The 11,844-nt window shown below is 39.9% G+C and overlaps 1 protein-coding gene across 1 annotated transcript in view; it reads left to right on the top strand.

Annotated features, from left to right (window-relative positions):
- Nucleotides 1-403: 403 nt before the first annotated feature.
- LOC118754187 (diacylglycerol O-acyltransferase 1-like) overlaps nt 404-11,844 on the top strand; it is a gene marked incomplete at its 5' end in the record, with an annotated part of 20,580 nt that continues 9,139 nt past the window's right edge. The window contains 3 exon segments of the mRNA XM_036489051.1: nt 404-532; nt 718-812; nt 1,140-1,192. Of these exon segments, the coding sequence (XP_036344944.1) occupies nt 404-532; nt 718-812; nt 1,140-1,192 (277 nt within the window).

The following is an 11,844-nucleotide window of genomic DNA, read 5'->3' as shown; positions in this document are numbered from 1 at the left end:
CACCTCACCTCAACTAACTTTAACTCACCCCACCTCAATTCATCTCACCTCACTGAAATCACAAATCAGGGAATCAAATTTCAAATAAAATTAATTTCTAGATATGTGAATTGATCCATTTAAACTCACTCAAGATAGTGTTATGATTTGTTATCTTTTGTTATGGTAAGTTAAGTAGATCGAAACACATCACAATCAGGATTATGAAACGGATTTGGAAATGAATCAAGAGAAATTTCACTTCACTAGCGCGGCCTACATTTGGAAAATGTTTTGTTTTTCTCACATTTATTTAGAGTTTTTCCATAAAAAGTTTTATATACAACCCCTTTCGTGTGTTTACGGGTATCAATCCGTTCTTACCTAAGCTAATTTTTCTTTTATTCTTTCTCCTTACTTTCAGTTGCCACCGCCCGCGCGATTCACTGTTTTCATGGAGTTCGGGTTTTAGTAATTTCACCGGTCTTGTCAATTGGGGTTTCCTGCTACTAACCATTGGGGGATTCCGGTTGTGTTTAGAAAACCTCTTGAAGTAAGTAAAGAGTTTGTCAAGAACAGGAATACATAGCTTATAAATATTCTTGGCAAACACAGAAAGAAATGGCAATGTCTTGAGACAAAATTTCGCATGATCAAAATTGCTTATACGGCCTTTTAGTTATGGTTTATATAAAAATTCCATAATAAAAACTAAATTATTTATACTTTTTCTCTTAGATATGGCATTAGAATAAATCCCCTGGATTGGTATTACGTTTTAAGTGGTAAGAGTGAAGGACAGGAAGGGCATGCGTCACTTTTGTTGATTTTATGTAAGTACTAAACATAAATTTTATGAAATAGGGGAGAATTTCACTTCAGAAAATTATGGGGGAATAATAAATAAAATGGGTTTTAATAAACAAAAACAAAAAACTTAAAAAGATGAGCGGTTAAATATGAATAAATTAAAATAACGACTATAAAATAAAAAAAAATTGTTAAGTTTTAATAAAGTTAATTTCATAAAATTGTCAAATATTCGTGAATAAGTGTATATTTTGCATGCACTCTTACACTAGTGTACATATTTATACTATATAAAATAGCCCATATACATATGTATGTACATTTTATTTGTAAACAACATTTATTTACAGACTCCCTTGTGCACATCTCCATTTGTCTGATGGTGGAAAAGGGTCTAGCCATGGTGAGTAACCAATTTTCTGTGTTGACGCAATAGGTATTTTATATTATTCAATCTCATGTCGGGTAAAGTTTAATGAGATAAGGGATTGAATTTGAATCTTGTATATAGTAATTAGCAGGGAACGGATTTTTTGGACCTAAAAACCTATAAAAAAGGCAAAATAAAATAACGAAATAGGCTGGAAAAGGCAAAATAAAATAGCGAAAAAGGCAGGAAAAGGCACTAGGTGTTGCAAAAAAGTCAAAAAAAGGCAAAACAAAATAGCGAAAAAGGCAGGAAAAGGCACTAGGTATTGCAAAAAAAGCAAAACAAGGCACTAAAAAAGACAGAAAATACGAAGAACAATCAAAAAATACATTTATTTTAGAAATGTTTATATTACAAGTAAAAAGAGAAAAACTATGAACTAGTTTCATTATATGAAAAATTGGTACTTTGAATCTTTGACTATTTTATCCTTTCGAGTTTCTTACTCATAAAACTTTAATCTGTATAGTTGTAGTAACATTGAACCACAAGATGCATTTTGAAGTTTTCTGGCAGCATTTTCGCGAAGAAAAGCCTTGAATATACTAAATGTGTGCTCGACGTAAGTTGATACATGCGGCGCCCAATTTAAATATGGAACGTTTGAAACGTTCATATTATCAGGAATAAGGGCGTTTTCCTCAACCTTTATAAGTTTATCCACCCCCTTTATTGTCTCCAAGCCTACGTTAGCTGAGAAAACGGCTTTGAATTTTTCCAACACCAATTTGGCAAGAGGTCCCTTCGCTTCTATAAGCCGCATGGGCATGTGTATATTTTTTAATCTAAAAAAAAAATTGTAAATGCTATAATCACTTTTTTAAAGGTAGAAAAGGCAAAAAAAGGCAAATATCTTAACCCTTTCGACCCGGTACTCTACTATCAATGGTAGCTTTCAATTTATGGGTCCAATATGTTATTTGCCCCAACAATACATGTTCTTCGGTGTCAAAGTGGGCGTGGCCTAAGGGGCTGATTCGGAGGGTGGTGGTAAACCATTGTACCATCCGGGATGTACATATCTGTACCAACCGTCCTCTAGGACATTCTTACAAATGTTTTATCTTTTTTAGAACTAAACAAAACGATTCATTAATTTTGCATTTGAATAATGCACAAATTTAGTAATAATAAACAGTCAAAGAATTAACAATAAATTGCTAAGGAATTCCTAAAATATAATGAAATGATGCAAAACAGAATTTGCACAAAGGAACTTTGCACTCTTGGCAGATTATCTTTGTTCGAGTTTGCTTTTATGCAACGTTGTTCTGTGGTGCTTTAAATAGAAATATGTATCTGACTCACGACACGACGTGCTAGGCTGTAGTTTTAGAACTTTGTTCTATCAGAGTTTCGGCCAAGGTCACCAAAAATGATTTGAAAGGCATTTTATTCCTCCTTAGCTAACTGTAAATAACCCACACGCTTACAGCTGCCATCACTATAAAACGGTAAAAGACCTTGTTCCACTATTTTTCTGATTTTCGATCATATTCGTGCAGGCCACTCATTTGATTTACTAAATCAACACCTCTCATAATTTGACGAAAAATAGTATTTAGTTTGGACATGGCACTTGCATTTTTTGCCTGTTTTCAAAGTTTTTTCATAATTATTATGCCTGGTTCGTGGCAATTTCTTGTTATGAAACCCCTTTCATGTCTTGCCGCTTTACGTATTAAAGGCCTGCAGATGTGCTTTTGAATTCTATTTCTCCTCGTTGCATTTTCTTACTCGTAAACTTAGGTACGTTTTTTTTCTGTTACCCATTATATGTAGTACCAACAGCTGAATAAGGAATATAGTACAATAAATTAACTGATGTGAAAAAGCGACCAAAACACAAAGTAATATCATTTTCTACGATTTAGCTGACCAGTTTGCTTACTTCTCTTTCTCCAAGTGCTCCTGCGGTTTCTTCAAGGTCTTTTCCAGAATAAATGTTAAAACGATATGTGTACCCTGTTGCAGCATCACACCATCTTACCGGATTTAGAGGCATATCGTTGGCTTGATCTTGCATGAAATCGATAAAAAATTAAGTTATGTTCACCGGACTACTGGTACGCATATGTACCACCAAAGGAGACTGCTGGTGCATATATGTACCATATATTTGAATTTGTGAAAACAGAGGTTTATAATAAAATTTTATCACCGTATTTACAGGCAATAATTAGAAACAGCTTTTTTTCCCATAATATATTTAAATAAACTAAGAAATCTTCACAAACGCAAGGAAATCTGTACAAAAACGTTAACGGGAGGCCCTCTCCTCAGAAATAAAACGAAACTGGGCATAACAGGAGATGCAAAACTGAATGTGTAGAGTGCAGGCAGATGGTGAAATTCCTAACATACGGCGTGTTACATTTCCAAATGTGATTAAATGTAAATTACAAGTTTTAGGGATGTTTAAACTTTGGTGGTACATATATGTACCATCCAGGTCGAAAGGGTTAAAAGAGGCAAAAAAAAGGCAAATATCTTAAAAAAGGCAAAAAAAGGTAACATCAAATGTGTATATATGGAATCAGGGAAAGCTAAATCGTGGACATTCTTAATCGAATGTACTCTATCTCTTTAGCAGAAAAAAGGCAATTTCCATAAAATCCGTTCCCTGGTAATTAGTATGAGCGCACATGCAATGGTGGTTATTTAAAATTAGTATTTACACTTGTTTTTTTTTTTGGTTTTGTTTTAATTGTTCCACGACGTGTTGAATATTTTAAAATAAAATTAAATATTTTCATTTGCGCTCACAGGGTGAGGCGATTTTGCAGTCGGTTAGTTGAATCAAAAGTGGACTGCCGACCAACTTCGTTGAAAGCGATTAGTTGAAAGAAAGGCCATTTACAACAGGCGATTGTTGCTTCCAACGAAAAGTTGTCTGTAAAATCGCTCTTAAGCTGGTTTTACATGAGACGATTTTCTAGGTTATAATATATATATTTATTAAAATTATTAAAAATTGGTTTCCAAGAACAACTCTTGCCCAGCGAATAGGATATTACACATATTACACATTACTGAGATTAAATTGTGAAACCAATATGAGCCAACATAAAGTCTTAGTCAATTCTGGCTAAGATATGAAAAACGAGACAGTAGGCAAGGTAGTTTGAAAGATCTTGTTTATTCTGATACGAAAGTCTTATAATGGGCACGTTCAGAAGGCGCAACAGCTCAGTAACTGTTGCGATTGCACCTTCTGAACGCTTTGTTTTGTACTTCTGATCAACTGAGCAGTTGCGTGTTAGATGATCGTAATATTTTTCTGATCATTTGAGACAACATGTTGTGTGTTTTGAATTGAACAGATAATGTATCAAGCCGTTCAGAAGACGCATTACTATCACTGATTTTTTTAGCAACGGTTGCGCTCAACTGCTGCGCGTTCTGAACCTACCCAATATCATTTTGCTTGCGATGCTCCAACTGTCACAATGGGTTCGAGAGATCCGAGGTTCGAATCCTCGGCAGCGGAATTATTTTCTTTGTTTTTTACTTAAATTTTTTTTTCCTTTTTTAATTGATTAACTAATTTTTTAATTAATTAAATAATTTAATTTAATTTTATTGTTGTGCAAGCGAGCACTGCGGCCGCTTTGATAACACCTAACTTCGCCGTCACTCAATCGTTGGATTACATGTATATGTATATTGAATGAATTTTTATAGTAACTTACCTTTTATAACAATTAACCTTCACGTCGCTCAATTGTTGGATTATATATATTTAATGAATTTTTTATATTAGCGTATCTTAAATTTGTGGCTATACAAACGCGAGCAACCTTAGTATATATATTGAACCGTTTCTATTCTTGAATTTGTAACCTGTTGACAGTCCAAACGCTATGTAATGATGAGTGTGTTTGCGGGTGGCAACGCAGGCGTTGTTAGCTCGCTACCATGAACGAAAGACACAAGATCACGCGGGAAGAAAAAAACGAAAAAAGTTATTTTCTAGCTGCCGAAATCTCGACGCCATCTTTGTTATAAGAAGTAAACAACGAAGAGAACGGAGAAAACCGCGAAATTGTTGAACGCATGAAAAATCATTTTTATTATGCAAATTCTTCTATAAATCATGCCGTTGTGTTAAATTATTCTTTATCTTATGTGTACACACGTTGTCACAAGTGAAAATGAAGAAAATTGCAGTAAAAAGCCACCACCAAATTGTAAACAACGAAGAAATGTAAACAAACTCAACTTTTCAACTTTTTTCCTAAATGCGATTCTAACGGGCTAGTCTCCAGCCCGCGTGATCTTGTCTTTTTGGTTCATGGCTCGCTACCATGCTCGCTACTTTACATGCACATCTCTATATGGTTTTGACATTTTTAATTCTGATTTTTTCACTGAATTTATTGCATTCGCTATCGGTACACGCCCGCTGTAAAATCGCTTATTGTTGCGAATCCGAACAAGAATTGTGAAATAATTATTAGATCGATGTTAATAAACGCATTTCATTTGTAATTAAAGTCCGGTGTGGTAGTTTTCTTCTTTTCGCTTGCGCAGTTCTGTTTGACAGCCGCGATCGGTATTAAGTGTGACTTAATAATTTAGATCGCGCAGTACTTATAAACGCAGTTCCTGCTTCGAGACCATCGCGTTCAAAGCCATCCCCAGATCATCTGCTGAGCCATCGCCGGCACCCGACATTGCCGCCTGCATCCGTTCGCCGATCGCCGCCCCACTTCTACTGCTCTTTGCCAACCTCACCCCGTAAGCCAAGGAACTACCCAGTGCCATATCTCCCACTCCGTTCGAGGAAGGAAGCGGACGAGCTTCCATTTTGGTCCTTCGTCGCCATTGTACAAGCCAGTAACCCAGTCCCGGAAGGGAGGATAAGTAAAAAAAACTACATTTGAACAGTAAGTGAGATTCCCTATTTCTTACTAACCCCACACACATTCTAACCCCACACATTCGGGCATATATGGTTGCTGTAATTGCACCAATTAACCGTATATAATTGCGAATAAAAACAGATCTTGCGGCTATTAATTATATAAAAAACGGTATTCTCATTCCGGTAAACTAAAGTTCTAGAAAAGTTCATAATTTCTCGCTGCTTCACAAAGTATATAAATCCCTCTCACCCTTTTCCCGCGCAAAAATAATTTTAAACGGTTCGCAATTATCCGATAATATATAAAAGTCACATACATATACAGTCGCCTTGGTGTTATTTACAAAATAGAACTTCAGTTCTCTCGTTATATCTCCCACGCAAAATTAGCCACTGTATATACGTATTATATACACACATACATACTTATGTACATCCAAACATTTTTCTCGCATGCAAGTAAATATATCTACTTACATATGTGAGTATCGCTGATTTAAGAGCAAGTGTTTCTCGAGTCGAAAACCCAAATTAGAAAAAATTACACATACACATTTAGTTATCTTAGCCGCAATACAGCAACATAAGCAAGTAAATAGGAACAAATTCCTAGATTCCCTACTAGTCCCTACACATTTATACAAATTTTCTCTACTTGAATATTACACAACCCATATACTCATATACATATTCATATTTATAATACATAATATTTGGAATCGTGCGATACAGTGGTCGGTGTGAGCTTCTTAGCGCTTGCGATAAAGCGAAATAAAATCGCCATAGGTAAATACAAAGCCTACGGCGATACATATATGTACATACATGCAATAACCAAGTGGATACAGTCGTGTGCAATAAAAAAAAATTGCATTCTCGTAAAAATAAAGTAAACATTCTTCTCTCGGTTCGTATTCAAATCTAGTGAACAAATACCTTTGATACATAAATATATACTATCGAATAGCACAACCAAACATTCACATTCTCATAAAATAAATAGAAAATCGTGGAAACAGATGAGCAGGACTTGCCCGAAGATTTTAAGCCGTCCGCATTTAATAAATACAGGTTCTGTCTCATAGCTTATGAAGACACTAAAGCCCAAATCGGGGACCAAATTCAGATGCTTATACAAATGAGCAATACCACGCCTCCTCCCAATTTATCACAGCTTAAAAGTCCCACCTTGTGACACAGAAATATTTTATGGGGGTTATGACCAATGGCCGTCCTTCCGTGATATGTTCACGGCGGTCTACATAAACCACCCCAAACTCTCACAAGCCCAGAAATTGTACCATCTCAGGTACAAATCCAAATCCTCGCCACTCAACAGGTCTCAACCCAAAGTTGGGATCCGATACTCATTTATCTAGTCACCTCGAAGCTTCCCGAGAATACAGTGACGTTGTGGGAACAATCCCTTAGTTCGAGGAAAGACCTCCCAAACTGGGCCCAGATGAACCAGTTTTTAACAACCCGTTATGAAGTGGTCGAAAGAGTGGACCAATGGCGTCCAACCAAACCCAAACCAAATAGCCAGAATAGTAGTTTCGTACAAAATAGGCCACCGTTTAAACACTCTCAATCACAACAGTTTCAAAACCAATCAAGGACGCAAGTCCAATCTCACATGACAGAACAGCGAACTATGCACAAATGCTCAATGTGTAAAAATTCCTCTCACTCGCTATGGAGCTGCTTCAAGTTCCGAAAGCTGTCTATCCCTGATCGTAGAAAGTTTGTCAGAGAAAATAATATGTGTTTTAATTGTTTATCTCAGAGTCATTTATTAAAAGATTGTCCAAGCACTCAGACTTGTAGTCATTGCCAAGAACGGCACAACTCCGTGCTGCATGAGGGCACAGTATCTACCTCGAGAAGGCAAAAGTAGCTGCCTTCTCTACTCAAGTAGAAGAAACATCTAATGAGCAGCTTGATGTACAATTGCGAATGTTTTGGGAACTGGAAGAAGTACCAAAGCGCAATATCACCACCCCGGAAGACGAAATCTGTGAAGAGTTATATAAATCCACCACATCCCGCACTGCTGACGGTCGTTATGTAGTTCGGCTCCCCTTGAAACCCAGCTTTCCAGAGGAAATCGCCCTAGGCCACTCTCGCCCCTCAGCCCTCAAACAATTTATTGGCATGGAAAAAAACCTTCAAAAAAAAGGGGACTTAAAGCCTTTGTATGACAGTGTCTTGGAGGAATATATTACGCTCAATCATATGGAGGAAACCAACTCCTATGAAAAGTTCTCCAACGGAAAATGCATGTCGTTCTACCTCCCCCATCACGCGGTAATAAAACCCGAAAAAAGAACGACAAAAGTGCGAGTCGTCTTCAACGCATCAAAGAAGTCAGGGTCCGGGTACTCTCTGAACGATGTTCTCTACACCGGTCCGGCTCTCCAACCCGATTTGATGCTCCTGATCCTCAAATGGCGGACGTACCGGTTTGTCTTCAACGGCGATGTCGAAAAGATGTATCGCCAAATGCTCCTTCACGAGGACGACCGAGACTACCAAAGAATTGTGTTTCGATCCTCTACGAACAGCCCCATAAAAGATTACAGATTGAAAACTGTCACGTTTGGGGTCAATTGCGCTCCCTATCTCGCAATACGCACCTTACATCAGCTTGCCCAAGATGTGGAAAGTAGATTCCCTATGGCAGTTCCTATTTTGACCAAAGAAACTTACGTGGATGACATTCTCTCCGGCAGTCATGACACCATTTCAGCCGAACAGTCCCTCTCTCAAGTCATCCAAGCCCTTAGCTCGGCGGGTTTCCCCCTCAGAAAAATCACAGCCAACCATCCTGACATCCTCAAAGCGATTGACAAAAAGGACTTGCTTGACACAAATTTTCTGGAGTTCGAGAAAGCAAGCACCACCAAAACTCTCGGAATCCAGTGGAACGCCATTACGGATACCTTCTCTTATACCGTAGACCCCATACCCACAGCGTCCGCTACAACCAAACGACAAATTCTCTCGTCAGTCGCGAAACTTTTTGACCCCGCAGGATGGCTGGCGCCGATAATGATTCAAGCGAAGATTCTCTTACAAGAGCTATGGATGGACGGAACGCTTCATTAAATGGACCCAGTTCGCAAAAAATTTACCCATCATCTCAACCATCAAGATACCTCGGTGGATCAACTATACCCCTGATCAACAGGTAGAATTGCACGGATTCTGCATACTGCGCCACCATATATATTCGAACAACCCAAGGCACCAGTATATCTTCCCATCTCCTAGTTGCCAAGGCCAAAGTAGCGCCACTTCGAACTGCCAGCCTCCCCCGACTTGAACTATGTGGAGCCCTTCTCCTGGCAAAACTAGTCGCGGTTGTTCAATCCCACCTCGACCTCTCCAAAAGAAAATTGACTATGTGGTCTAACTCGGAGATTGTTCTGGCGTGGCTTGAAAAACCCCCTCACTCCTGAAAGACGTTCGTCTCCAACCGCACCGCGGAAATATTGGACCTTGTTGGAAACGCCACCTGGCGGCATGTGCGTAGTAGTGACAACCCCGCAGATCTGGGCACAAGAGGTTGCACCCCACTCGACTTAGCAGCTTCTTCGCTTTGGTGGACTGGTCCGGAGTGGCTACCCCAATCTCCCGAAGCATGGCCAAGGCCCACCGTTCGAACTATCCAGCCACCGGAAGTACGCAGAGTTGATGCACTACTCGCCACTGAGGAAGATCCCGACATCTTGGAACGGTTCTCCTCTTTCGCACGTGCCCTTCGAGTCATGGCATATGTCTTCAAATTCATACGATGCTTAAAAAGGCCCTCTACTGAACTCCGGATCGGCGCATCCTCCTCCCTCTCACATAGCGATCTCCAGGAAGCCAAACGCCGTCTCATCCTCCTAACCCAAACCCGTCACTACTCCCATGAAATGGCTCGTCTAGCGGACTCAAAACCCATTAATAAAAAAAGCTCCTTGCTAGCCCTTAATCCCTCTCTAGATAAAACCGGTCTTATGCGTGTTAACGGCCGCCTCGCTCACTCTACCTTAAGTTATAATGAACGTCATCCCAGAGAAGTCAAGGTTTGCAACTCTGTACCTACGATTCCTTCATGAATTGCTTCTCCACGCCGAAGTGCGGCTTGTGCAGCAGATGATACGGACAGAATTCTACCTCCACCGGCTCAAGCTCCTCATCAAGAAATGCATTTTCCAATGCAAGACATGCGCCCTTCACAAGCAGCAAACACGCTCACAAATCATGGCAGCTTTGCCCCCCGAGCGGTGCACGTTTGCTCCACCCTTCACGACCACCGGTGTCGATTTTGCTGAGCCTTTTCAATTAAAGGCATCCATGCTAAGATCGCCCACCCTTGTGAAAGGTTACGTGGCCGTCTTTGTATGTTTTACAACAAAAGCGGTACACCTTGAGCTGTGCTCCGATCTCACCAAGGAATCGTTTCTCGCTGCCTTTGTTGGCCGCCGTGGTTATCCCGCCAAAATGATGAGTGACAATGGCAAAACCTTTATTGGAGCCAAAAGAGCCACAGAAAAGGAGTTCTCAGCCTTCCTCGACCAGGTATCCAGTGATGTCGACCAAAAGTATTCTCCTCAGGGTATTAACTGGCAGTTCATCCCTCCCGGCGCCCCGCACATGGGCGGATTGTGGGAGTCCGCCGTCAAGAGTTTCAAACTCCACTTCAAACGAACTGCCGGTCCCCACAAATTTACCTTTGAAGAGTTCACTACCCTATTAATAAGAGTTGAAGCCGTCTTAAATTCGCGGCCGATCTCTCCACTTTCCCAAGATCCAACGGATTTCACGGCACTCACACCCGGCCACTTCCTTCGAGGAGCCGCTCTCTTATCATTCCCCGAAACGAATCATGAAAATTTGTCTCTCATTAATAGGTGGGAGAAACTCAAGGTCTTGCACCATCAATTTGCCCGACGCTGGAAGGAGGATTATCTCAAGGACTTACATAAGCGACATAGGTGGAGGGACCCACAGGTGGAACCCATCGTCGAAGAATGCGTCGTCATTAGTGATGAAACACTCCCACCCACGGAATGGCGCCTGGGCCGCATCGAGAGGTTGCACCCTGGCAAGGATGGGCATATCCGTGTAGTTGACATGCCGAAGACTACCAACGATGCCGTGTGTGCACCCGCCACCATTCACTACGAAGGTGCCCTATGTTTGTAGCCATGCAGCCGCAGCAACGCTTTTTGTTAGCCAGGGCGCATCACTATCAATCGTTGGATTACATGTATATGTATATTGAATGAATTTTTATAGTAACTTACCTTTTATAACAATTAACCTTCACGTCGCTCAATTGTTGGATTATATATATTTAAGGGATTTTTTATATTAGCGTATCTTAAATTTGTGGCTATACAAACGCGAGCAACCTTAGTATACGCTTGTATTGAATCGTTTCTATTCTTGAATTTGTAACCTGTTGACAGTCCAAACGCTATGTAATGATGAGTGTGTTTGCGGGTGGCAACGCAGGCGTTGTTAGCTCGCTACCAAGAATGATAGAATACAAGATTGCGCCGTCCTGGGCGTTGACATTTGTTTACCACAAGTAAACAACGAATAGAGCGAAAAGAAGAACGAGTTGAAACTGCCAAAGCAGTTCACTTTACAGCGAAAAACGTGTTTTAATTTTGCTAAATGCGAAAATATTGCATTTTTCACCTAATCTATTAGAGAACAGTGAACATTTTAGTGCACTCCATTGCTTTGCAATTGAGGCTGC

This window comes from Rhagoletis pomonella, unplaced genomic scaffold (assembly GCF_013731165.1).
Source record: "Rhagoletis pomonella isolate Grant_MI unplaced genomic scaffold, Rhpom_1.0 Rhpom_scaffold_03518, whole genome shotgun sequence".
Classification (NCBI taxonomy): Eukaryota; Metazoa; Arthropoda; class Insecta; order Diptera; family Tephritidae; genus Rhagoletis; species Rhagoletis pomonella.
The sequence above is the reverse complement of the archived record's forward strand: the minus strand, read 5'-3'. Positions and strand labels throughout refer to the sequence as shown.